The sequence below is a fragment of the Lithobates pipiens genome, unplaced genomic scaffold (assembly GCF_037356315.1).
Source record: "Lithobates pipiens isolate NorthernLeopardFrog02 unplaced genomic scaffold, aLitPip1_a1.2 Scaffold_1, whole genome shotgun sequence".
Classification (NCBI taxonomy): domain Eukaryota; kingdom Metazoa; phylum Chordata; class Amphibia; order Anura; family Ranidae; genus Lithobates; species Lithobates pipiens.
Window position 1 is genome coordinate 159,794,981 of NW_027507685.1, and position 27,180 is coordinate 159,822,160.

General features: G+C 41.9%; 1 protein-coding gene across 4 annotated transcripts in view; it reads right to left on the reverse strand.

Moving 5' to 3' along the window:
- The window catches only part of DENND1A (DENN domain containing 1A), a 1,535,852-nt gene that overhangs the window by 249,676 nt on the left and 1,258,996 nt on the right, over positions 1–27,180 (reverse strand). For all 4 annotated transcript variants that reach the window (XM_077478826.1, XM_077478827.1, XM_077478824.1 and 1 more), the window contains exon 18: positions 24,622–24,678. In XM_077478826.1, the coding sequence (XP_077334952.1) occupies positions 24,622–24,678 (57 nt within the window). The remainder of the gene's footprint in view (positions 1–24,621; positions 24,679–27,180) is intronic.

The window sequence follows — 27,180 nt, forward strand, 5'->3', positions numbered from 1 at the left end:
CCTGAAAGCAGTAATATACCGAATTACTTATAAGTATCATGTGTTTGGCATTATCTATATATAGAAAGCAAAAAATAATTCTGTGGTATATTTTTAAATCTATATGTTGATAAGAATTGATTGTTTTGTTCTAATCATAATATATGATCTCATTTTGTAACTTTTATCTTTTTAATTGTGTGTATTTATAATCATGAATAAGATCTAAAAATTCTATAAACAAGTGAGGGGCCACATGGTCCCATACTTTAGAAAGTGCATCCGTGCTTGGATAATTAAATAAAAATAAATGAGTGATTCATATAAATCAATGAATTAACATTGTGTGCCAATGAGAAAAAAAATGTGAAAAAAAAAAAATGAATAAATAAAACAAAACATAATGACTAATGGTGTGAAGTGACGTGCTGGTGAAAAAAATATAGTGGGTGTTTACTTTATAGTGAGATTGGAAATTATGGGGACCTTAAAAAATAATTTTTTTAATTAACTTTGAATTTTTTTTTTATATTACCCGTTCGCTGTGCCTGCTGAGCTTACACGGTAAGCCAATGAGGTATTCGTTAACCTTCTGCTGCAGGTATTAAGTATCAGAGCCTGCAGCAGCGAAAAGAAAACTGCAACCAAAATATAATAGTAAAGCTTTAAATAAAGATATTACGGTATAATCAATTTATTGAAAAACTCTATATGCATTGAGAAACAGAGGAAGTAAAGGAAAATAGCCTGCTTCCAATGTATTCCATACCTGTCTGATGTAGTCTGTTCATATGGCGCTGCAGGAATCAACTAAAGGAATCCTGGTATATGCGCCTTATTTATGGCACTTAATCTCTAATTGCATATGGGTGCGAATTCTCCTCCCCACGGATGCGCTTATTCCAGCCCACATATTGTTCCCCTCAGACACTCTAGCCGATTCAGCGGCTCTCCTGTCATCTCCTTGGCGTTCCGGAAGGCAATCAATGCCCCGGAACTACCGTCATCTCCGACACAACTACGTGATGTTGCAACACACGCGTGCACACTACAAGTCACCCCGTACAAACAAAGGGATTGTGCACGCATGCGGGCTGCACGCAAACCAACGTCCAGCGGCGATCACGGAATGCCGTCGGAACGGGGATCGTTTCCCCAGTCAAAAAGATATGACTAAGGAGATTAGAGGTCGGGAGACAATAAATTGTGTTCACCCAAAATAATCATCTTAATTGATACTTTAATAGTAATACAATAATTGACATAATACTTAGTATCATTGTATCTCTAAAATAATCCATTATATTTTATCACATTGTTTCTTTCATGATACCTTTGTAATAATATTTGTTACGGCCATAGAAAAGGAGAAAAAAGAAAAAGAAAGAAAGAATGCTCATACAATGGCTATATTTCTCAGTCTGGGGAGAATGTATTTAACCGCACTAAGGCAATTATTTACTGTGTTGTGTTGTTTATTGGACTTAATGGGCACTAGTGTGAGTGGGGGATGCTGGTATATTTTGGGATTAGCCAAAGTTAGTAATCACCTAGATGTCTACTAGGTGCAGCAAATCAAAGGACACAAATATTGTTTTATTTTTCTATTTATTTATTTGTACTTTGTTTTTTATTCCAAATGCTCCCTATGTGCCTAAACTGGGCACACATGGATGTTGTTTTTTTTATTGTATTTTATATTATTTCTTATATCACATTATTCCTCAATATTTAACATGACTTTAACTGCTATGGGGGCTCATCCTTTAAGTTTCAGCTCTTCCACTTTAGCTGGTTTTGTCTGAAGTGTACCCCTTCAAGAAGGGTACAAAAGAAATTGATTTGTTTAAGCCTGGATATTGTGTGGCCTGAAGTGTATATATCCACTTTTGCTCAATTTGTAGCAATGTCTTATTCCAGTCACCACCTCGACTGGGAATGTGTACCCTATCGAGAGCGGCGAAGGAAATTCTTGGCATGATGTAATTATGTTTTATAACTGCGTGTCTTCCAAGGGGGATTCATTTTCCCTATCTGCATGCTGTAAGCATGTTTAGAGGTTCTACACCAGAATCTTTGTTTCGTTTTTCCTGCATAGTAAGCGCCACATTAGTAGGTCATTAGATATATGACCCTGCAAGTTTGGCAGTTCACAAAGTGTTTTGGACCTGTCCATTGGGTAAAGTGAATACTGTATCTTTTCTTATTAATGGGCAATGGGCACAACTGCCACAAGGGAAGGTGCCTAGTGCTATACAGTGTTTTTTATTTGTTTTGTGTACTCATTTCTTACCAATCTATCCTTAAAGGATGTGGCCCGCTTATATGTGATTGAAGGGAATGGAGACACAAAATGCCTCACCACCTCGTCATCCCTTAGGATCGGCCAGTGTCTTAATAATTATATTGATTTCTTTGTGTTGTGAGGAAAAGCGCATTATAATGCAGGTTGCCTCATCTTTCTTGATTTGTCCACAGTTAGTCTTAAATAGTAAGGAATCTCTAGTTTGCCCAATAGTGCGGTTATACGCTCTGCATAAGCAGCTGCGACTATAGCCGCGATCAAGTAGGCGACTTTGGAGTTTGCCTGCTTCTATTTTAAATGATATATCACTGGAGCAATTTCTCCTCAAGCGTAGATATTGTCCATAAGGTATGGAGTTCTTTAAAAGAAGCGGATGGGAGCTATCTGCATGTAATACCGTGTTACCAGGAGTACTTTTTCTATACAAGATAAGTTACCTGACAAATCCAATTCTACTTTAACATCCAAGAAAGTCACCAATTTGACATCATAGTTTATGGTAAATTTCAAATTAAATTTATTAATGTTAAGAAGATCAAAAAACTCAATAAGAGCTTCCTCCGATCCTCCCCAGACGACGTAGATGTTGTCGGTGTACCTGTGCCAGATGAGAACCTGGCCCAGGTACCCAACGAGATCCCCGTCGCCGGGGAGGGATCTCTCCCACTCCCCCAGGTACAGATTGGCGTAGGATGGGGCACAACATGTCCCCATCACTACGCCCTGCACCTGGAGGTAGTGGGAGTCAAAGGAAAAATAATTGTTGTTCAAGATATGATCTAGACCATTCAAACATATTGAATGACTTATCATAGCAAGGATTGCGGGTTAGAACATCTTGAATGAAGGAGAGGCCCATATTGTGCGGGATAGAACAATATAGAGATTCCACATCAGTAGTAGCGAGAACTGCTTGAGCTGGTAATTGAAGTGTTTTGATTATTTGCAAAAAATTAATTGTATCCTTAACAAAGGATGGTAAAGCTATTACAAAGGGTTGCAAATGTGCATCTATAACTCTACTTAAATTTTCAGAAATGCCTTCGTTGCTGGACACTATGGGGTGTCCAGAAAGATTACCAAGGCTCTTATGAATCTTAGGAATACTGTAAAAAGTTGGCACTTTAGGGTGTCTCGTTCTGATGTATTCATAAATTTGTTTATCTATGGTTAGCTCTCTATAGGCCTTCTCAATTAGGCCATAGAATGTGTGCCCAGTTTAGGCACATATGGAGTGTTTGGAATAAAAAACAAAAACAAAGCACAAATAAATAAATAAAACAATATTTGTGTCCTTTGATTTGCTGCATCTAGTAGACATCTAGGTGATTACTAACTTTGGCTAATCCCAAAATATACCAGCATCCCCCACTCACACTAGTGCCCATTAAGTCCAATAAACAACACAACACAGTAAATAATTGCCTTAGCGCTTCGTGCGGTTAAATATATTCTCCCCGGACTGAGAAATATAGCCATTGTATGAGCTTTTCTCCTTTTCTATGGCCGTAACAAATATTATTACAAAGGTATCATGAAAGAAACAATGTGATAAAATATAATGGATTATTTTAGAGATACAATGATACTAAGTAGTATGTCAATTATTGTATTACTATTAAAGTATCAATTAAGATGATTATTTTGTAAATATAATCTGTATAATTTAACTCCATACAATTCTTTTCTCATTTTTCCTAGGGCACTGTGGGCACTGCAGCAATAATACCAACTAAGGTGAAGTGCCATCGGAGGTATAACAGACTTCCTGGCACGGGGAGAGGAGGGAGAACACAATTTATCGTCTCCCGACCTCTAATCCCCTTAGTCATATCTTTTTGACTGGGGAAACAATCCTCATGCTGGCGGCATTCCATGATTGCCGCTGGACGTTGGGTTGCGTGCATGCATGCACAATCCCCTTGTTTGTACGGGGTGACTTGTAGTGCGCATGTGCGAGCGTGCAAAGTCACGCTAGTTGCGTCGGAGACAACGGTAGTTTCGGGGCATTGATTGCCTTCTGGAACACCGAGGAGATGGCAGGGGAGCCGCTGAATCGGCTCAGGTGTCTGAGGGGAACAATATGTGGGCTGGAATAAGAGCATCCGTTGGGAGGAGAATTCGCACCCATATGCAATTAGAGATTAAGTGCCATAAATAAGGCGCATATACCAGGATTCCTTTAGTCGATTCCTGGAGCGCCAGGAGCGCCATATAAACAGACTACATCAGACAGGTATGGAATACACTGGAAGCAGGCTATTTTCCTTTACTTCCTCTGTTTCTCAATACATATAGAGTTTTTCAATAAATTGATTATACCATAATATCTTTATTTAAAGCTTTACGATTATATTTTGGTCGCGGTTTTCTTTTCGCTGCTGCAGGCTCTGATACTTAATACCTGCAGCAGAAGGTTAACAAATACCTCATTGGCTTACCCTGTAAGCTCAGCAGGCACAGCAAACAGGTACTATAATTTTTTTTTCAAAGTTAATAAAAAAAAATCTTTTTTAAAAGGTCCCCATAATTTCCAATCTCACTATAATTTAAAGTGAACACCCACTTATATTTTTTTCACCAGCACGTCACTTCACACCATTAATTATTATGTTTTGTTTTATTTATTCAAATACATTTTTTTTGTTTTTCACAATTTTTTCTCATTGGCGCACGTTAATTCATTGATTTATATGAATCACTCATTTATTTTTATGAAATTATCCAACAAGCACAGATGCACCTTCTAAAGTATGGGACCATGTGGCCCCTCACTTGTTTATAGAATTTATAGATCTTATTCATGATTATAAATACACACAATTAAAAAGATAAAAATTACAAAATTAGATCATATATTATGATTAGAACAAAACAAACAATTCTTATCAACATATAGATTTAAAAATATATCACAGAATTATTTTTTACTTTCTATATATAAATAATGCCAAACACATGATACTTATAAGTAATAAGTAATTCGGTATATTACTGCTTTTAGGTGCGGCTACCCACAGGGCGATACAAACCTCCCCTTTGTCCCCCTTGGGGAAACTCCATAACACTGTCATCTCTTGCAAGTCTGTGATTCTCAAAACCCCTGTGGGACTCCCCTTTCATCCCCCCCCCCATTTTCAGTGGGTGGAAGGAGCAGGTAGGAACATCACGGCAGCAGGCCCAGGATTACCCTTAGGGAGAAAGTCTAGGCCTTTTCCCAACATCACAATAAAAGTCTCTGGTTTAAGCATAACAATTTGGTGGAAAGGGTAAATCTCATATGAGAATAACAAGAAAAATAATATTAATCATATAATTCTTTTATAAATTTAGATTTTTTTTCTTCTTTGATATTTCGCAGAAATGTGACAAAGTTGCCCCTTTCTTGCACTATTCCCCCCTGAAGAAGACCATAATCCCTAGAAGGTTGAAATGCATTGGGGTAGCAGGGTGCTTTTTATCAAATGGTTTAATTCTATGGAATAATCTGAAAATTGTTGTAACTAGTTTCACATGATCTATGTATTAAGTGATGCATGTATTCCCATCCATCCAATTGTTTGAATAATGTATACCAAAGCTTGAATTTTAAATCATTGAGGCTACAATGTTTCCTAGATTAATAAAATAATTTTACCTTTACCCATCATTGTTTCTTATTGCTGCCAAAAAAACCCCAAGGGGAATCCATTTTATATTTTGTTGAACTATGTACGGGGTGTGCAGCCAGCGCAAAACTAAAATTCTTTATGCACCTCTTTCTTACATTTAGGGACGTTGTGTTCTGCCCAAGACAGAACATGATTCACCTCTTTTTGGGCTGCTCGACTCCTTGTGCCCCCTTGGTGATTAATGTGAGCCACAGCCGTGGTGTTGTCGGACTGAATCCTGATAGGACAGTTCCTGAGTCTGACCATCCAGGCCTTTAGAGCCAGATGAATTGCACCACTTTCCAAGAGACTGGTAGAAACGATTTTCCCTTTTGTAGGTTGCTGAATATCAACCACCAATTTAGGCTCTGATGTATGTCGGGAGCCAGATGAAGTGGGAAATCTAAGGCCTGAACCTTCTTGTTCCAGGCTGACAGGATTGCGCTTTGTAGCAATCTTGAATGAAACTTCACGTAAGGGACGACCTCGAAGGAGGCCACCATCTTTCCCAATAGTCTCATGCACAACCGAATGGAAGGCTTTTTCTTTGCCTTGATGAGTTGAATTAGTTCTACAATGGAACTGATTCTTTTCTGAGGTAGAAATACCTACTTCTGTATGGTATCTATGATCAGACCCAGGTACTGTACTCTCCTTGATGGCCTTAAGGAGGAATTTTCTAGGTTGAGAATCCAGCTTAGAGATTCCAGGTAGCTTACAGTTGTAACCTGACTGTGGTTTAGCCCTGAAACTGAATGATCAAATAAAAGTAGATTGTCTAAGTAGGCTAGGACTGTTATGCCCTGAGCCCATAATCTGGATAAACAAGGGGCCAGCATCTTTGAGAACACCTGTGGAGCTGTGGCTAGCCGAATGGCAGAGCCACAAACTGAAAATGAGGATTTTCTAGTTCGAATCGCAGAAACTTCTGGTGAGTGGAAAATATTGGCACGTGGAGATATGCATCCTTGATATCGATTGAAGCCAAAAATTCCCTTCCTTGGAGGAAGGCTACAACCGACCGGATTGACTCCATGCGAAAGGATTGGATGTTTAAGTGCCGATTCAAATCTCTGAGATCTAGAATAGGTCTTACTTCCCCGTTTGGCTTCAGAACCGTAAAGAGGTTTGAATAAAAACCTGTGCCTTGTTCCTCTAAGGGAACTTCTGATATCAGTGATTTGGATAGTAGATGATCCAGTGCTAGAATCCTTGGGGACATTTGATCTTAGAAACTGCGGAGACGGAAAAATTCGGAGCTCTAGTTTGTAACCTAGAGAAACGGCAGAAGCCACCCATCTGTCTTGACATTGCTCCTGCAAGACCATTGAGAGGTGCAGAAGCTTTCCCCCCACCCGAGCAAGCGGGGGTGCCCGTTCATAAAGAGGCTTTAGCACTATGCTTTGTGGGCTTTTTTCCCCAAGATGTCTTCTGCTGCCCTTGGGGTCTTCCCCTCAAACCTGACGGCTGAGGCCGTCGAGACTGCCTAGAGGCTGACGTCCCTGGTACAGGAGAAGAGGCCAGCTTAAAGGAGAAATGTCTGAATTTCTTCTTTACTGGTAAAATAGAGCTTTTACCATTAAAAATCCTTTGCTGGTATTTTTTCAAATCATCTCCAAATAGCCGTTCACCATGGAAAGGGAAACTAGCTGGGAGCTTCTTACACGGCGCTTCAGCTGACCAACTCTTCAGCCAAAGACTTCTGCGAGAATGCACTAGTCCAAGCATAAGGCGTGAGATCTGAATGGCCGCATCTCTCATAGCGTCTACTGTGAAACTGATAAATCATCGCAATGTTGGGCCTGTTCATCAGGCAGAAATTTAAGCATCTCCTCAAACTGTTCCTTAATGGACTGGGATATGCCCATTGCGGCAAGAACCGGCTGCACTGCTGAACTTACTAAAGCCATATGGTTTTTAGAAAGAAGCTCCAACTTTTTATCTGCTGGATCCTTTAACATGAGCACATTATCAACCGGACATGTGAGGTTCTTATTCACTGAGCTAATCGCAGCATCAACCGCTGGAACCCCCCATTTCTTATAGAAATCTTCTAGGATACAGTTTGGAGAATCTCTTAGGCCGATAATATTGCTTATCCGGATGTTTCCATTCAGCATACATAAGCATCCTTAGACATGCATGAATAGGAAAAGCATCCCCAGACGGAGGAGGTTTTAATGATCCTAATTTAGAGATGGCATCAAGAGCCTGCGCTGCAGGCAGCAAAAAAGTTGAACGAACCAACTTAGTAAGGGAGTGCACAAGCAAGCTGTCTTGTGGTGTTACTCATTCTGTATTAGGATCCTCAGAAGGGGATAAACCAGTATCTTTCAAATCTTTAGGAAGATCTGCCTGATCCCCAGTGTCCTGAACCTCCAAAGGAGGATCTTGAGCACACAATGGGCACCTGCTACGTTTAACCCCACTCTGGAGGGATACAATAGCATCAAGATTCTTTTCCAAACCAGCAATGGTAGAAGACAAAACCTCTCATGTAACATACTCAGGGGCTTCTTGTGCGACTGCAAGTACAGTTTCCCCTGAGGGCTCAATCTGACCAGCCGTAACACTTTCAGAGGAAGATGACATTCTTTTGGAAAGGGTTTTAGTTTGTTGTGACCCCTTAGAGGAGTTCCTGGTCCCTTTGCCACTCATAGCTTACAGCACAAAATAGAGGCACTACCAGCAAAATAATGTAAACTTGCTAGGCTATAGTATAGCATAATAGCTGCTATTAATCCTAGCTTCTTAAAGTACAGGGTGGGATGCTGGAAATGGCTATGGTGGGGGAGACACACAGGGGGAAGAAAAAAAAAACATAAGGTGTGTGCATGGGGGGGGGGGGGGGGCATCCCACATCTAGAATGATAGTAGTGAGCTTTGGCAGATCATGAATAAGTTATCTAAGGTTGCTAAACTTTCAGAAATCGTTCCTACATCTCATTTAGGATACATGTCAGCTTACCATTACCCATTGATTGGTGGCTGTGAAGATTGGGCGACAAGGGTTTTTCATCCAGAGGTGTGATAGGCTTGTTGGGTAATGCTTCTTGTATTACATAGTGAGAGGATAAGGTAATGCATTTCTTATTCATAGTCTGCTTACACAAGGGCAGGTCTATCAAATATGTCCCATTGTTTAAGGCTCAGTGCAAGCTCTGAAGCATATAGATGAGTAAGCAGGAATACAGAGTTAGAGTGTAATACTATAAAGGATTCTTGACACCCTAGGCAAAATCTCATTTTGCCACCCCCTTGGCTCTGCCCATGTATACGGTGGGGGTGGAGACTTTTGTGGTGCCTCTCCACCTTTTTTTTTTCCAGCCGTGGTCCGCAGGCCTACACTCGGGGGAATTGTTTACAATGTATAATCATCAGTTGCCGTGTGGACTCTACATACCTCAGCTCATGCAGACATAAGTACGTTTAGGTCTAGTCTGAGTTCAGACACAGTACAACCCACTTACTGCTGACAGTGCAATCCTGTGTAAATCTTATACAACCATATACATAAGCCCCATGTGTCACATATCATCGTTTTTATGGTGCATGGCTATTTATAGCAGATCACTAATAATATAATATAGAAATAATAATCATCAACCCCTCTACAGCAAACACAATCATTCTGCACATCACAGACAATTCAGCCTCCAGAGGTGCAGATTTTTTGCTGCTATGACATTCAATAAACATTCCTGATAATATGATAATTTTGAGGATGCAGATAAAGTCAAGATGACCAAAGTCAGGATGACCAATCCTGGCAGATTTAAAATGTAGATAGGAGTGATGGTAAAGGGCGGGGTCCTCCAGCACCACAATCAAAACCTCAGAGATTTTTCAGAAATAATTAGGGAGCTGAAGCATTATAGACAGAGGGAACTCCTGCAGGAGAAAACTTCCACTGTCCCTGTCCCTCATTCTTCACGGATGGAATGTGGGTGGGCACATCTAGCAGTAGCCATATCCCATCCTGAGGATGTGGACACTAGCACTACACTGATAACAGTGCAGGTGTGAGGAAGTCGAAAAGAGTGGTAGCAACAATACCAATCACAGAGCGGTTTCAGTGAAGTGGGTATCACAACTAGGACCGGAACAATGGAAGATCATGGGACTGAGGATAAGGGAAAGTATTAGTGACTGTTAGATCATTTATTAAAAAATAGGGTATATTTTGCTATGGGAAGAGGAGGGATATATATTTTTTTCATGTTATCAAAGTTATTTATTTTGTATGTAGCCATAGTTGTAACTGTGACATTAAAAGATAACCATGAGATACAACAAAAATAGAAGTTTTCTGGCAGCCAGGGTGAACACTTTCGATTCTTAGGACATTATTTATCTGTATCAATATGGACATTAACTGACAAATATAAGGGCCGGTTCACACTGCGAGCCGCGGCGAGGCGTCTCCGACTTCCTCGCCGCGACTTGCAGGGGGGGTCAGGGGCGACTTGCAGAGGACTTCTGCATAGAAGTCAATGCAAGTCGCTAAGGCTTGCCAATTATGTTCTTGTGTATTTACACATCAAATTAAACATTTAAAAAGATACCATTTAATTGCTTGGTTACTAATGAAAAGCTGAATCAACAAACCAGGTCCAAAGTATAAACGTTAACATCAGCAGACATACTACTTGCAATAAAAACATACTGTATTTTTTTGTTTTCTTATTAAATTTAATAACTGACTAAAACAGAGTATTCACACCATAGTGCATGAGATAGGCGATTATAGCTTTGTTAACCTTTTTACTGTGGTCCTACAAGTAAGGGAAATATAATAAATATATTCTGTGCACAAAGCACCGATCCTCCCATAAATGACCTTTAATACATCATCAACATTCTGCTTTACTCTCTTATCCGCTTTTGATTTGGGCTTGAATTGCAAATAGGAAGCAAGGTCATGACCTCTGTTAAGGTCACACACAGAAATAGGTTACGTTTAATACAGTGCAAGGGATAGAAATCTCTTTTGCTCTACGTCTTTTAAACAAATTCACATAACAGAAGGTTGCCACAAAGAGAACTTGTAACATTTCAAAGAGCTAAGGTACCAACACACAACTAAGCAGCTGTTACACCAGTTGTAAAAAACACAGTTTTGCAATTTACCAACAAATAACCTTCAGCAAGGGAAATATAACTATTACAAAACAGAATACAGAATAAAACACAGATCAATTCCAAGAAAGGCTGCAGGAAGAACAAACATGAGTTCATCTATTTAAATTAAATGCAACTTTACAGGCTATGTTTCTATTTTTAATTTCTTATAAATATCGAATGCATACATTCTTCATCTTCCACTGAACTCCCTTGTCTTACCAGTATAATGGATGCTCAAATTGAGCAGAGTAAATATGCTGGTATAATATGTTTTTTGGGCATTAAAAACACTTTTCAATCATTTTTATTATCATTAATTTTAATAGGCAAAGTTATTCAGAACTAGTCAAATGTTTCATTATTCCAAACTGCACAATAGCAGCTGCCAATTTCATCAGACTAATAAAATGTAAACATAATCACAAGGAAAGAGATTAAAAAAATAATAATTACGTACAGCATTGTTTGTTATGGAAACTATTGCTGACATTAAAACACAACTACACTTTTGTTCAAAAAAAAAAAAAACATTCTCCATTGGGTGATCTATGTAAATTACAAGCATTATACCAAACTTTGTTGCAGATTCCAACCTTTTGTTATTCTGAATAAATCAATTTGTGTTTCTCTGTGTCTCTGTTCTGAGTGGGTCTAATGGGAGTGGTTTCATAATTATCTGTGGAGCTACTGGGCACAGATGAGGAAATCTGCTGGGCCTGTATCCCTTTAGACATGTTACTATTAAAGGTACCTCAAAAAAATTACATTTGTGTTGCAGGGGGTGCCTGAAATCTAACTATCTTAAGCAGACTTCTGGGAAAATTGGTGACCCAATCACACAAGTAGGAAATTATGTTTCTGGGGAGTAGTCAGTACACATTCTGTGTACAGAAAACTCCAAGTAGCCATATTGCAATGTATTTTCAGAAAATGGCATTGACTGCAGATTGAAAAGGGAAGGTATTTTTTAATAACATTCAATTACAAAATGATTAGTGTCGCAATTATACGTGCTATATTATTTTTTCTTTATTTGCTATTTTTTGTTCCCCATGGAAGTGGAGTTACCCTTTAGGTTTTCAAGCAATAAACACTAAAAAAATTCTAATCACACCAAACTTTAGGTTTTAAACTTCAAACATTTAAAACAAACTTCCCAATGTTCCCTATACTAAACTGACCCTTAAGCTAACCAACTCCCTTATACACATCACTAAAACGTAACTTTTATCTAGTCCCTAAACTGAAACCTTAAACCTAAATTTAACTTCAGAGACACTTTTTATTACAGGCAATAGCATAGATACAATGAGAATTGCAATATTAGGTCAATAAATCACCAAACTTGTTGAGACAAAAGTCAAACAAAAAGGAAATACATTTTAATAGCATATGTTAACCACTTCCCGACCAGCGCACGACGATGTACGTAGACAGAATGGCACGGGCAAGCATATTGGCGTACAGGTAGTCCAATATTCGATGCTGCCCTGCCATCGGGAGCGCGCCGTCGGCGGCACGCTCCCACGCTGGTCGGGACCCCCGTGAGTCCGGTCGCAGGACCCGCGGACTCGATCGTCGCGGGCATCGCCGCGATCGTCTCGCGGAGCGGCCGAATGGAGGAAATGCTGTATAAACAACATTTCTCCATTCTGCCTAGCAACTAGTGATGCTGATCTCTGCTCCATGTGATTGGAGCAGAGATCAGTGTACACTAAATGAAAGCCCAACCCCCCCACAGTTAGTAACACACCCCTAGGAACACTTAACCCCTACACTGCCACCCACTGGTTAACCCTTTTACTGCCAGTGTCATTTACACAGGAATCACTGCATTTATATAGCAGTGATTACTGTATAAATGACAATGGTCCCAAAAATGTGTCAAAAATGTCCGATGGGTCCCCCACAATGTCGAAGTCACAATAAAAATTGCAGATCGCCGCCATTACTAGTAAAAAATAAAATAATAAAAAACTATTAATAAAAATGCTATAAAACTATCCCTATTTTGTAAACGCTATAACTTTTGCGCAAACCAATCAATAATCGCTTATTGCGGTTTTTTTATACCAAAAATATGGAGAAGAATACGTATCAGCCTAAACTGAGGGAAAAAAATGTTTTTTTATATATTTTTGGGGGATATTTATTATAACCAAAAGTAAAAAATAATGCGTTTTTTTCAAAATTGTCGCTCTATTTTTGTTTATAGCACAAAAAATAAAAATCGCAGAGGTGATCAAATACCACCAAAAGAAAGCTCTATTTGTGGGAAAAAAAGGACGTCAATTTTGTTTGGGAGCCACGTCGCACGACCGCGCAATTGTCAGTTAAAGCGACGCAGTGCCGAATCGCAAAAAGTGGTCTGGTCTTTGACCAGCAAAATGGTCCGGTCTGCAAGTGGTTAAATGAAATACGTTAAAATAGTTTTTCCTCCCAAAGGTTATTATAAAAGGATTATTCCTGTGTACAAACTGGAGCAGGGATTTCATATACTTCCCTTCAAAACAACAATTTTCCAAAAAGTAGGAATCCTGGTTTCAGTTTTCACTTGCAGTGCATCCGATAGTGAAAACTACTATAGTCTAATTAACCACTTGACCACTGGGCACTTAAACACCCTTAATAACCAGACCAATTTTCAGCTTTCGGTGCTCTCACATTTTGAATAACAATTACTCAGTCATGCAACACTGGACCTATATGAACTTTTTGTCCTTTTTTTCACACAAATAGAGCTTTCTTTTGGTGGTATTTAATCACCGCTCGGTTTTTTTATTTTTGGTGCTACAAAAGAAAAAAGACTGAAAATTCGGTAAAAAAATGAATTTTTCTTCGTTTCTGTTATAAAACTTAGCAGATTAGTAATTTTTCTTCATAAATTTTGGCCAAAATTTATACTACTACATATCTTTGGTAAAAATAAGTACAAGTTGGTGGATATTATTTGGTCTTTGTGAAAGTTATAGAGTCCACAAGCTATGGTGCCAATATCTGAAAATTTATCACACCTGAAGTACTGATGGCCCATTTCAATTCTTGAGACCCTAACATGCCAGAAAAGTACAAATACCCCCCAAATGACCCCTTTTTGGAAAGAAGACATTCCAAGATATTTAGTAAGAGGCATGATGAGTTTTTTGAAGTTGTCATTTTTTCCCACAATTCTTTGCAAAATCAAGATTTTTTTTACTTTTTTTTCACAAAATTGTCAAATTATCAGTTTATTTCTCACACACAGCATATGCATACCACAAATTACACCCCAAAACACATTCTGCTATTACTCCCGAGTACGGCGATACCACATGTGTGAGACTTTTACACAGTGTGGCCACATACAGAGGCCCAACATGCAGGGGGCACCATCAAGCGTTCTGGAGCACCCAGGACAATTCTGACATTTCTCTCCTACATGTAAAAATCATAATTTATTTGCTAGAAAATTACATAGAATCCCAAAATATTATATATGTTTTTTTAGCAAACACCCTGGAGAATACAATGGCTGTCGTTGCAACTTTTTATCTTGCACTGTATTTGCGCAGCAATTTTTCGAATGCTTTTCTTTTGGAAAAAAAAATTTTTTGTGCTTAAAAAAACACAGTAAAGTTAGCCCAATTTTTGCATAATGTGAAAGATGAAGTTACGCTGAGTAAATAGATACCTAACATGTCACTCTTCAAAATTGCACATGCTCGTGGAATGGTGCCAAACGTCGCAACTTAAAAATCCCCATAGGCGACACTTTAATTTTTTTTTACTGGTTACATGTTTTGCGTTACAGAAGAGGTCTAGTGCTAGAATTATTGCTCTCACACTAACGTTCGCAGCGATACCTCACGTGTGGTTTGAACACCGTTTTCATATGTGGGCGGGACTTACTTATGCGTTCGCTTCTGCATGCGAGCACATGGGGACAGGGGCACTTTAAAAAAAAAAACATTCTTATTGTTCATTTTACTTTATCTTAGTTTGACATTTTTTTCCCCAAAAATACATTTTTTGATCACTTTTATTCCTATTACAAGGAATGTAAACATCCCTTGTAATAGGAATATGGCATGACAGGTCCTCTTTACAGGGAGATATGGGGTCAATAAGACCCCACATCTCACCTCTAGGCTGGGAAGCCTGAAAAAAAAAAGATTCTGGCTTTGATCGTATTGGTGAGTCGGTAGAAGCACCGAAGGGCGGCGGGAGGGGGGATGTCTATGGCTGGGTATTGCAGGGTATCACCGAGTATGGCTGGGTATCTCCAAGTATGGCAATTTATGGCCGGGTTTTGCAGAATATTGGCTGGAATTGTACTGCAGAGTATTGGCGGGTATTGTAGCGTATTAGCTGGTATTGCAGAGTATTAGCTGGTATTGCAGAGTATTAGCGGGTATTGCAGAGTATTAGCGGGTATTGCAGAGTATTAGCTGGCATTTCAGAGTATTGGTGGGTATTGCAGAGTATTAGCTGGCTTTGCAGAGTATTGGCTGGTATTGCAGAGTATTGGCAGGGAATTGAGGGGTTAAATTTCGGTGAACAGCAATGTGGGCACTGCAGATGCAGCCCACAGCGCTGCTGACACCGATCTCTTGCCCGTCCGCTGTACCGATCAGTACAGAGAGGGGGAGGGAGGAACCGGTGTCATGTTTGTTTACAAGCGATCGTTCCGTCATTTGACGGATCGATCACGTGCTAAACGGCCGCGATGAGCCGGCGGTAGCGGATGCTCTCGAGTGCGCGCCCCAGGGGGCGCGTGAGAGCGGAATTCTGGGAGGACATCATATGACGGCCTCCCAGGTTAAACAACCGTCCTGTAGCCATCATTCGGCTATGGGCCGGTTGTTAAGTGGTTAAAGGAAAAGTATAATAGAGTTTTCATCAGCTTAGTTTTCATTTTGTTTTGCAAAGTTTACAGGTGTTTAGTCCTATTTTAAAAAAATATTTCACAAGCTGTAGATACAAATGCATGGACTTTGTTCATCTCTGTGGTGAGCATCCATTATTTGTGAATATTAATGAATATGTAAGTACTGGACTGTTCTAATTCATGTCCTTTAGGTCAGTTAAGGTGTTTTGTTATATCTGTTTGACAAATAATAAAATATGAAACATCTACATGTTCATTCTGCTGGAAATCTGGTAAGCTGATACCCCTTTTCTCTCTGCATGTGCTGCCTGTTAATAGTTAGCATTGTTCCTAATTATCTCTATGGACTACAAAATACCTAAATAATGGGGCACACAGTGACCTGGGGGATTGTACTCAGGAAAGAGTGACCTGGGAGATTGTACTGGGGACAGATTGACCTGGGGGAGCTGTACTGGGGGACAGATTGGTTTGGGGGGATTGTACTGGCAGACAGAGTGACCTGGGGGGATTGTATTGGAGGACAGAATGATCTGGGGGGTTGTACTGGGGGACAGAATGATCTGGGGGCTTGTACTGGGGGACAAAGTGATCTGGGGGGGTTTTACTGAGGGACAGAGTGATCGGGGGGTGTGGTGGGGGACAGAGTGATCTGGGGGATTGTAACGGGGGACAGAGTAACCTGGGAGAATTGTACTGGAGACAAAGGGATCGGGGAGATTGTACTGGGGGACAGAGTGATCTGGGGGTTAGTGTACTGTGGGACAAAGTGATGGGGGGTTGTACTGGGGGACAGAGTGACCTGGGATTGTACTGAGGGCAGAGTGACATGGGGGTGGGAGGATTGTACTGGGGATAAAGTGACGTGGGGAGATTGTACTGGGGACAGAGTGACCTGGGGGATTGTATTGGGGACAGAGTGACCTGGGGGAGCTGTACCAGGGACAGAATTACCTGGGGGATTGTACTGGGGGACAGATTGACCTGGGGGGAGTGTACTGGGGGACAGAGTGATCTGGGGGGGTTGTACTGGGGGACAGAGTGATCGGGGGGTTGTATAGGGGACAAAGTGATTGGGGGGTTGTACTGGGGGACAGAGTAACCTGGGGATATTGTACTGTGAGACAAAGTGATCTGGGGGGGGGGTTGTACTAGGGGACAGAGTGACGTGGGGGGTGGGAGGGATTGTACTGGGGATAGAGTCACCAGGGGGAATCGTACTGAGGGACAGAGTAACCAGGGGGCTATTGTACTGGGGACAGACAATGTCTCCATGGAATGGGGTTTCTCCATCCACCTGATTTGTGTGGATAGAGCAACCTGTTAGTTTTTTTCATTCAGCTTGCTAGATGAACAAGAAAAAAAAAATTGTCTATGGGCAGCTTAACATAGTCCTGCACTATATACACTATATTGTACATTACATACTTAAAGGTGTCCTAGATCTTTTACAATCCTAAGTACCACCCTGGTACAAGCAAAACCATCCCCACTCTTTGCCACAGTTCACTAAGCGCACCACATTTTTTTTTATCAAGAAATGGGGCCCAGCTTATGATCTTGCACGCAGGCCTACTGATTTCATAAAACAACCCTGACTGCAGCTCCAACATCTAATGAATGGTAAGCTGTAATATATTATATTTTTGATGCTATAAACAACCTAGGGTGGAATGATTTTGCAGAACATCAAGTTACTTTATGATTGGAAAAAATGGGTGGTGCAAAAATCTTAACCATTAATGTGCTTCCTCCTACCTTATATAATATTCTCTTCTGCAGCTTCAGATGAGATTTTTGATCTGCTGATCTCTCTCATTTTAGAGAAGAAATCTTTCATTAAGACCTGTCACCCAAGATTAGACACCCCAACAGTTATAACAAAATATTTTACTAAAGATCAGCTCCTCCAGTCCTTTCGATGCCATTCAACCGATATCTATATTTTATAATTTCATTACAATGCCCCATAAAAATGGAAATTGCCATAATGAATTATGATTTTATAAAATGTAGTTCTCAAAATTCCTGTCACAGGAAACAGGGGACTGTTGGCCTAATTAGGGACTTTGGGAACTGGTGGAGAGAAGGAACTTGATGACGGGAGTATAGTAAAAATCCAGGGCAGAGCAGGAGTAGAAATGAGAGCAGAGTACAGACACACAAGAGAATATGGAAAAGGTTAGAATTAACAAAAAATGGAAAATATGGCATGGCTAGCTGATGGTAAAATGCCTCTCATTACAGGAGCAAGCATCAGCATTGCCTACTATGTACCAAAGTTGTTGAAGCTACACTGCCGATAAACTGGACAACTACCAATAGTCAATGCATAAAATTGCCTAGCTGGGCAACCATGGACACACGGATCTTATCAAGGTGTCAGTACACAGAAGACAGTCTGGAACAGAAATGCATGCAGCATTCATGCATCTACTATAATCTAAAAGGTAAAAGAGTAATATGCTTTTATTGTGAGAAAACTTGGATCTCCCTAATGCCCCGTACACACGAGAGGGATTAAGTCTGACAGACCTCCAAAGGAGTTCCGCCGGAGTTCCGACGGAGTTCTGGCGGACTTTTCGACCGAACGGACTTGACCACACACCATCACACCAAACTCCGACGGAGTCGAACGTGATGACGTACGACTGGATTCGACGTAGGAAGTTCCTAGACAGTAGCCAATAGCTGCCCTAGCGTCGGTTTTAGTCCGTCGGAGTAGCACACACACGAGCGGATTTTTCAAAGGGGACCGGGTCCGGCGGAGTTCCGTCGGGAAAATTTAAAGCATGCTTCATTTCTAAAGTCCGTCAGACTTTAGCTTCGCTAAAGTCCGTTGCAGCCCACACACGATCGGATAGTCCGCCGGACTCAGTCCGTCGGAGTTTGGATGTCGAAAAGTCCGCTCGTGTGTACGGGGCATTACAGGTGTGAAGGCTGGAAGAGAGGGGAAAAATGAAGGGTGAAATTATGAGGGAAAATTAAGGGTGTCAATAATCTTTCTGATGTAATATCTAACAATAAGTCATTGTACTGTACTGACCACTGGGCTAAATTACAGCTTATTCAATCAGAGGGAAACTTCTCAATATATAAGAGTTCTCAGATGTACACAGGCAAGGCTTTGTTGCAAAAGGCTAACATCTAATTTACATCTTCTATGTGAGGGCAAGGGCTGGTGGACAGTGGGAAGTGTGATGAGAGAGGGGGAAGAGAGATGAGGGCAGGGGTGGGGGTGGGGGGGGGTGATGAGGGAAGGGGTGGGGAGGAGTGATGAGGGGAGGGGTTAGGGGGGAAGAGAGATGAGGGCCGGGGCGGGAGGTGAGAGATGAGAGCAGGGGTGTGGGGGGGGAGAGATAAGGGAAGGGGTGAGGGGAAGAGTGATAAGGGAAGGGGTGGGGGGAAGAGAGATGATGGCAGGGGTGGGGGAAGAGAGCTGAGGGCAGGGGTGGGAGAGATGAGGAAGGGGGAAAGATCGATGAGGGAAGGGGTGAGATGGAAGAGCGATGAGGGAAGGGGTGGGGGGGAAGAGCAATGAGGGAAGGGGTGGGGGGAAGAGCAATGAGGGAAGGGGTGGGGGGAAGAGCAATGAGGGAAGGGGTGGGGGGAAGAGAGATGATGGCAGGGGTGGGGGAAGAGAGCTGAGGGTGGGAGAGATGAGGAAGGGGGAAAGATCGATGAGGGAAGGGGTGAGATGGAAGAGCGATGAGGGAAGGGGTGGGGGGGAAGAGCAATGAGGGAAGGGGTGGGGGGAAGAGCAATGAGGGAAGGGGTGGGGGGAAGAGCGATGAGGGAAGGGGTGGGGGGAAAAGCGATGAGGGAAGGGGTGGGGGGAGAGCGATGAGGGAAGGGGTGGGGGGAGAGCGATGAGGGAAGGGGTGGGGGAGAGCGATGAGGGAAGGGGTGGGGGGGAGAGCGATGAGGGAAGGGGTGGGGGGGGGAGAGCGATGAGGGAAGGGGTGGGGGGGAAGAACGATGAAGGAAGGGGTGGGGGGGAAGAGTGATGAGAGAAGGTGTTGGGGGAAGAGCGATGAGGGAAGGTGTGGGGGGAAGATCGATGAGGGAAGGGGTGGGGGAGAGCGATGAGGGAAGGGGTGGGGGAGAGCGATGAGGGAAGGGGTGGGGGGGAGAGCGATGAGGGAAGGGGTGGGGGGGAGAGCGATGAGGGAAGGGGTGGGGGGGAGCGATGAGGGAAGGGGTGGGGGGAGAGCGATGAGGGAAGGGGTGGGGGGAGAGCGATGATGGAAGGGTTGGGGGGAGAGCGATGAGGGAAGGGGTGGGGGGAGAGCGATGAGGGAAGGGGTGGGGGGAGAGCGATGAGGGAAGGGGTGGGGGGAAGAGCGATGAGGGAAGGGGTGGGGGGAAGAGTGATGATGGAAGGGGTGGAGGGAAGAGTGATGGGAATGGGGGTAAAAGTGGTGAGGGCAGTGCTGAGATCTCACCGCCTTATTGTGATTTCAGGAACATGGTGGCAAAATCCAATGCATGCACAATAGTGGCAGTATAAGCCACCCATGCATGGGTCTATGTATGTGCAGGGATCTCATTACAATGCTGCAAGCGGTCTTTGCCAGGAATCAATCTCTTTCCTACACTCCCAGTTATTAAGCCTTAATGTACATGCATAAGCACGTAATGGAGGCATGGAGTCATGGCAGCTGAGATGGGGCACACATATTGAGGATTACATCCGGTATACACAGGACAAAGTCTTCAGGGAATATAAGCATCATTCCTTGTGATAAAGCTACCATATTGATAGAGAGAACCATTATACCATCTTGGCAAGGTGAAAATTTAAACTGGTTATAAAGTCAGAAGTTTTTTTATCGTAAAGCAGAGGTCCGCCCACTGTTGTTAAAAATTCAAGGCCAGCAGCTGCACATACTTTATATGCTGACTTTTAATTATCAGACCCTACTTGTCCTGAAATCCAGCGATGTCAGCACCACAGCTGATGTTCCCATCAGCTGTCGGGTGCTGCCGCCTTCCTTGCGAGTAAGGGAACCCGGCAGTGTAGCATTACGGCTTCACACCGTGAACCCTATTGCGCATGTGTGAAGCTCGGCTCCTCTCTCCTACTGGCCCGGTGGCGGGGAAAGGAGGAGGGAGCCCGTGCGGTGATGCAAATATCCGCGGATGAGGCTCCTGGAAGTGGGGACAGGATACCTGTGAAGGAGAGGGAGTACAATGAGCAGAGGTTCCACTTTTGGGTGGAACTCCACTTTAATGCATTCTAGACATTGAGATAAAAAATCTTCTGTATGCAGCAGCCCCCCTAATATTTACCTGAGCCCCATCGCTATCCAGTGATGTCCACGAGTTCCTCGACTGTATGGGACTCTTCCTCCTGAATGGCTGAGACACAGCTGCTGTCAAACAAAGCCAGTTAGCCAATTAGGAGAAAGAGTGGGCAGGGCCAGACCACAGCTCCATCTCTGAATGGACTCGGCTTGAGTGCCCCCATAGCAAGCTGCTTACTGTGGGGATGTCTTCTCTACTCCATCGGCAGACTGATGAGGTCAGTTGTCTGCTAATTTTTCCTATTATCAGGCTCATTGTCAGAATATTTACAAGCAAGCAACATGTCCCATGTACAGGAGATTATAAAAGGTTTAAACCAATAAATTCACACCATGTAAATGCATCAAAAAATACATTTAATGATATATTTTTAGATCACTGCAGTACTTTGTATCTGCAAAGTTATAAATATATATTAAAAATCTATTAATATTAAAAAAGCAAAGTCTGAACTTTCAGGCCCCATAAAGGATGCTCAAGGTATTTTGGTTACACGTGACAAGGAGAAGGCAACTGTATTACCGTATATACTCGAGTATAGGCCGACCCGAGTATAAGCCGAGGCCCCCAATTTACCCCCAAAAAACTGGGAAACCTATTGACTCGTGTATAAGCCGAGGGTGAGATATGCCTGTCCATCCCTGTGTGTGTGTCCATCCATCCATCCATCCCTGTGTGTGTGTGTGTCCATCCATCCCTGTGTGTGTGTGTGTCCATCCATCCATCCATCCCTGTGTGTGTGTCCATCCATCCATCCATCCCTGTGTGTGTGTGTGTCCATCCATCCATCCATCCCTGTGTGTGTGTCCATCCATCCATCCATCCCTGTGTGTGTGTGTGTCCATGTGTGTGTGTGTGTGTGTGTGTGTGTGTGTGTGTGTGTGTGTGTGTGTGGCCTTGTGTGTCCAGCCTACCTGTGTCCCGAGCCTCCGTCCGGTCCCGTCCCGTCCCGTCCCGTCCCGAGACTCCGTCCGGTCCCGTCCCGTCCCGAGCCTCCGTCCGGTCCCGTCCCAGGATCACCGCTCTTCGTCGGCGCCCATTCCCCTGTTCAAATGCTGCGCCTCCCTGTCTGTGATAGGCGGAACACAATTTCCCAGCAGCCTGTGTTCCGCCTATCACGGACATCGTCTCATCCTCGTCCGTAGTACGAGGATGAGACGATGTCCGTGATAGGCGGAACACAGGCTGCTGGGAAATTCAGTGTTCCGCCTATCACAGGCGAAGGCGGAGCCGGAGGCGCGGCTTTTGAATTATAGAATGGCCGCTGTCTGTCTGCTCGACACGCTGATCGAGCAGGCAGACAGCGATGACTCGAGTATAAGCCGAGGGGGGCACTTTCAGCCTCAAAAAAGAGGCTGAAAATCTCGGCTTATACTCGAGTATATACGGTAAATACATTTTTCACCTCAGTTTTTGCTATGGAAAAGGAGGGGTATAATATACAAGATGGTATTGTTAGTGACACAGCAGGGAGTGTACCCTCGTGGCTAACAGAAGCCAGTGATCTAAAAAGACTAGAAAAACTTAATGTGTACAAATCAGCAGGACCAGGTGGCTTACAGTTAGCCATTGCTAGACTGCTATTCATAAACTATAAGGAAAGCTTACTGACTGGAATGGCACCTGCGGATTGGCGAAAAGCTAACGTGGTACCACACTAATAAGGGAACTGTAGGTTTTCGGTTATGAGGAATGACTACAGACATTAAACGTATTCTCCCTGGAGAAGAGATGCTTAAGAGTGGATATGCTATACACATATCTTACATTAGGATGAAACTATTCAGTCTCAGGTCACTCAAAAAGACACACGACCACTTGATGTTGGATGAGAAGTGGTTTAAATTTAAAAGGCATAGAGGGTTATTTACTTTTAGAATATGTGGCACTCCCTTCCACAATCGGTGGTTTCAGCAGGAAATGTCACTAATTTCAAAAAACGTTTACATGAGCATCTTACTGAACACAATATACAGGGATATGTGAAGGGGTAGAGACATAAACACATACACCTACAGAGGTGGAATTTGATGGACTGGAGTCTTTATTCAACTGTACCAACAATGAAGCTATAGGTCTAAAGCTCAGCTTTAACATTCCTTATTCAATGTTTGCTTTACAATGAATTCTGCACAATTACATAAAGGGTGGGTTTGTACCACTTTAGAAATACATCGTTTCTATGGGCACCATCCCTAAATTTGAATATAAACTATACAGTGAAGTACATGAAGAGCAGGACTTTAAATGTAAAGGTAAAGATTAATAACTTATTTTTATTACAAATCTAAAAGAAACAATTTCAAGACACACTGACAATGCCTGTGTAGGAGAAACATATTGTGTGGGGCCAGATACGTGACGCCATTACACCCTCTAAGGCCTGGCTTTGCAGGACTAGGATTTTATATTGTTTTTAATTTATTTCTCTCTAAGTTCATTTTTTATAAAAAGGTATGGTTTTCAACTGTCAGATACTTAACAATGGGAGCTGTCTCTCTTTTATTTATATCTCCTTGTGAGCCACACTCCAGGTATGCCCTGTAGCCATTGATGTGGTAGTCAAAGTTGCCAGAGGGTGATTTGAGTGCTTGCTGATCTCTTTGTGGGATCTTAATCTTCGGTAAGGAGAGTGTCACTCAATCTGGCGGTGATTTGGAGTACTTTGCCCGTTTGCTGTGTTTGCACTATTCTCCCATCTGGATATCCGCATGTCATCTGTGGATTTTACTAGCTGCTGCAGATTTTTATTAATTGTTAAAGGTGCATTCACCACAGATTTTTCCACTTGGGAGCCAATTTTGCACATTGTACATGAACTGTGGACACTTTGTTTTCAATGTTATTTATTTATTGTACATTGCGGACATTGGTGAAATTATTAATATCTTTCATTGTTGTATATGAAGTTTTGGACACTCTTGGTGGTTATGCATGCAATATTTTTTGCTATATTAGAAATTTTGCACACATTTATTATGGCTATGCATAAACTTTGGTGATTTTTTTTAAATGTATTCATTTTCTTACTTTGCACATTGATTTTCACTTTACTTAAAGTGTACTAATTTTTTTGTTGCATCATGTGTTCAAGTGTTTTAGGTGCTGCAGCTTTTTTTGGTTTTTGGTATTTATAATACTAAGCATTTTTATTTTTTCATAATTCATTTAAACCATAGAGAGAAAAGACGTTCAGGCTGATATACGCATTGCATTCCTATACATGTGATAATTAATACACCATCTATTAGTACTGGGGGATGTGTACACAATACTGGGGTCAGCTATATCTTTAATAAGTTATCTTCCTAGAACAAATATTATACAAGTTCTTAATAGAATAAACATGGTGGATGTCTCATGTTTTTATATGGCAAAAGGAGCAATACCTTCTGTTTTAGGCGGTTTTTCACTTCTTTAATTCCCATCCTGGCATGATCTTTAGCCTGTATAACAGAAACATGGAATTCAAATTTTAAAAGACCATGAAACAAATAATACATATATTTATAAAGCTGAGTTTTAAAGCTCAATGAAAAAAAGTAAATGCTCTTTATTACCATTTAAAATGACAAATACTATCGATGATACATCAGGAATCTAAAAAAATCAGATGCCCCTCTGTATCCAGATGATGTAGATTTGCATAGAGAGGTTTAACTGATACACCTATCAGTTCCCAGAGCTGAACACTTCTAAGTTAAAGTGGTTCTGCACCTTTAAAAAAAATATTAAAAGCCAGCAGCTACAAATATTGCAGCTGCTGACTTTTAATAAATTGACACTTACCTGTCCCAGGGTCCAGCGATGTCGGCGGCAGATGACGAGCAATCGCTCGTCTCTCTGCTGCCCCCGCCGCCATCCTCTGTCAGGGAATCGGGAACATTGCGGCTTCACTGCGCAGTTCCCTACTGCGCATGCGCGAGTCGCGCTGCGCATCTCTGCTGGTCCCCGCTGTGTCCTGGGAACTGTGTGTTTCCAAGAACACAACGGGGGGCGGGGCATCTGCGGCAGTCTTGTCCCGGAAGTGGGTGCAGATACCTGGATTATCCAGGTAACTGCACCCCCCTCCCCCCTGAAAGGTGCCGATTGTGGCACCGGAGGGGGGAGGGATCAGATGAGCGGAACTTCCACTTTAGGGTGGAGGACCGCTTTAATTAAAAGCAAAAAAAACCACAGTTAACTGGAGATCATCATCTCCCATTGCTCTCCATCCTGAATTTTTCTTCGACAAAGGAGTCAGGGACCAGAAGAGTGCAACTCTTTATTGTTATGACACTCAAATTAACTGGCATGTTAAATCTAAAAACAATCTTTACTAACCTAATTTTGTTGTCATGTGATAAGCCAGGTTTTGAGTCTTCTGTTCTGTCCTTTTTCTGAGAGGGTACTTTATTGGGTGATGTGGACACTTTCCATTGGCTGTCCAGCAGTAAAGCCATCCCGTACTCCAGAAGACTGATAATGTCATGAAGAGGGGACCAGTCAGGAATGCTGGGCCAGAGAGGGACTTAGGTGAGCAAAAACGGGGATGGGAGGGAGGTTTAAATTTGCTCAGAGATGACTTTAAAAAAAAAAAAAACATGAAAGCTGGCTATTTATTTTTAGAACATGCCTGTTATTGGTGTCATGAAACAATAACATGGTTGATTGTCATGACATGTTATTTTTGCCGTATTCTGCTGAAATCTTGCTCTTTCCCTCCCTATTTGCTCTGGTACCCACCCAGGGAGCCATATGTGCTGTATGTGATGCTGCGGTATGTCCCACACAGCAAATTAGGTGATGTTGTTGTAAGATAATGTGCATTTATACAGTTTGTGAATCTTATATATTATAATTTTTTTAGAGGGTTACTGTACTGAAGTTTAAACTTCGGCAAAATGCATTAACACACGAGGACTTCTCTTTATTGGATGTATCAAGCAAGAGCAATATTATTGTTCCATGTACAGTTAATTAATCAAGCACCATAATCAATGTTTTTATGATGTTTTCTTTCCTTTTATAGATCAAGTCTAATTAGATATTTTATCTCAAGACTCCTTGTTTGGCCTTTACAGTCTGACTTTTTTCTTTACTCTTTTTTGTAATGCAGAGTTCAGAGATCCATAGTTTGTAAGGTAGAGAACTCTACCTTACAAACTACTAAACTCTGTGTTACACAATACTGAATTTCATACTTCCAGCAGCTCTCATGAGCTCATAGGCAGCTGCCAACCAGCATCCTTCCTATATCTTTCTCTTACACACATGCACTGTGGCCTCAGCTAAACACACAGAAGAGCTGGCAACTCAGGGTCCCAGAAAGTGCCAGAGTGGTAGCCCCAGAAAGCTGTGTGGGCGCTGAACCTGTCCTTAGCAACCAATTACATCATTGTTTGACAGGACACGGGCAGGCAGCCTCCACAGCATATTGTCGCAGAGGAGGTTACATGAAAGTTTACATGGTAGCAGAACAGCAGCAAAGTAAAAAAAAAAAGGCTTGAGCCGGCAGTGAAGAATGTTTCCTGTAACTACCCGCCTTAGATGGGCAGTTCTTTGCAGCACCCTGGTTGAGAATCACTGCTACATTTTTTAATTAGCTTTCAAAAGTATGTTTTAAAAGGGCTAAATGAAAAAGAGAGCATGTGCTCTATTTTCAATTGGTAAAAATTTTTGAAAACAAATTAAAACGAAGTTAAACAAAATATGCTGTTCACCAATAAACTGAACATCAAGCTAATTTATTTCATTAACATATTAATTTCCAAACATTAATAAGAATTTACAAGCTCTTTATTTTGAACCAACATGTGATGCATTTTTTTTTTCAGCAGAGACCTTTGCGTATGCTAAATTATTAATGGGATCAATGGAATCAACAGTGTCCAATCAAGAGATTAATAATGCTGCTCGGCAGTACTTCATCTGCCTTTTAATACTGCTGACCTTGTAACCATGCAAAT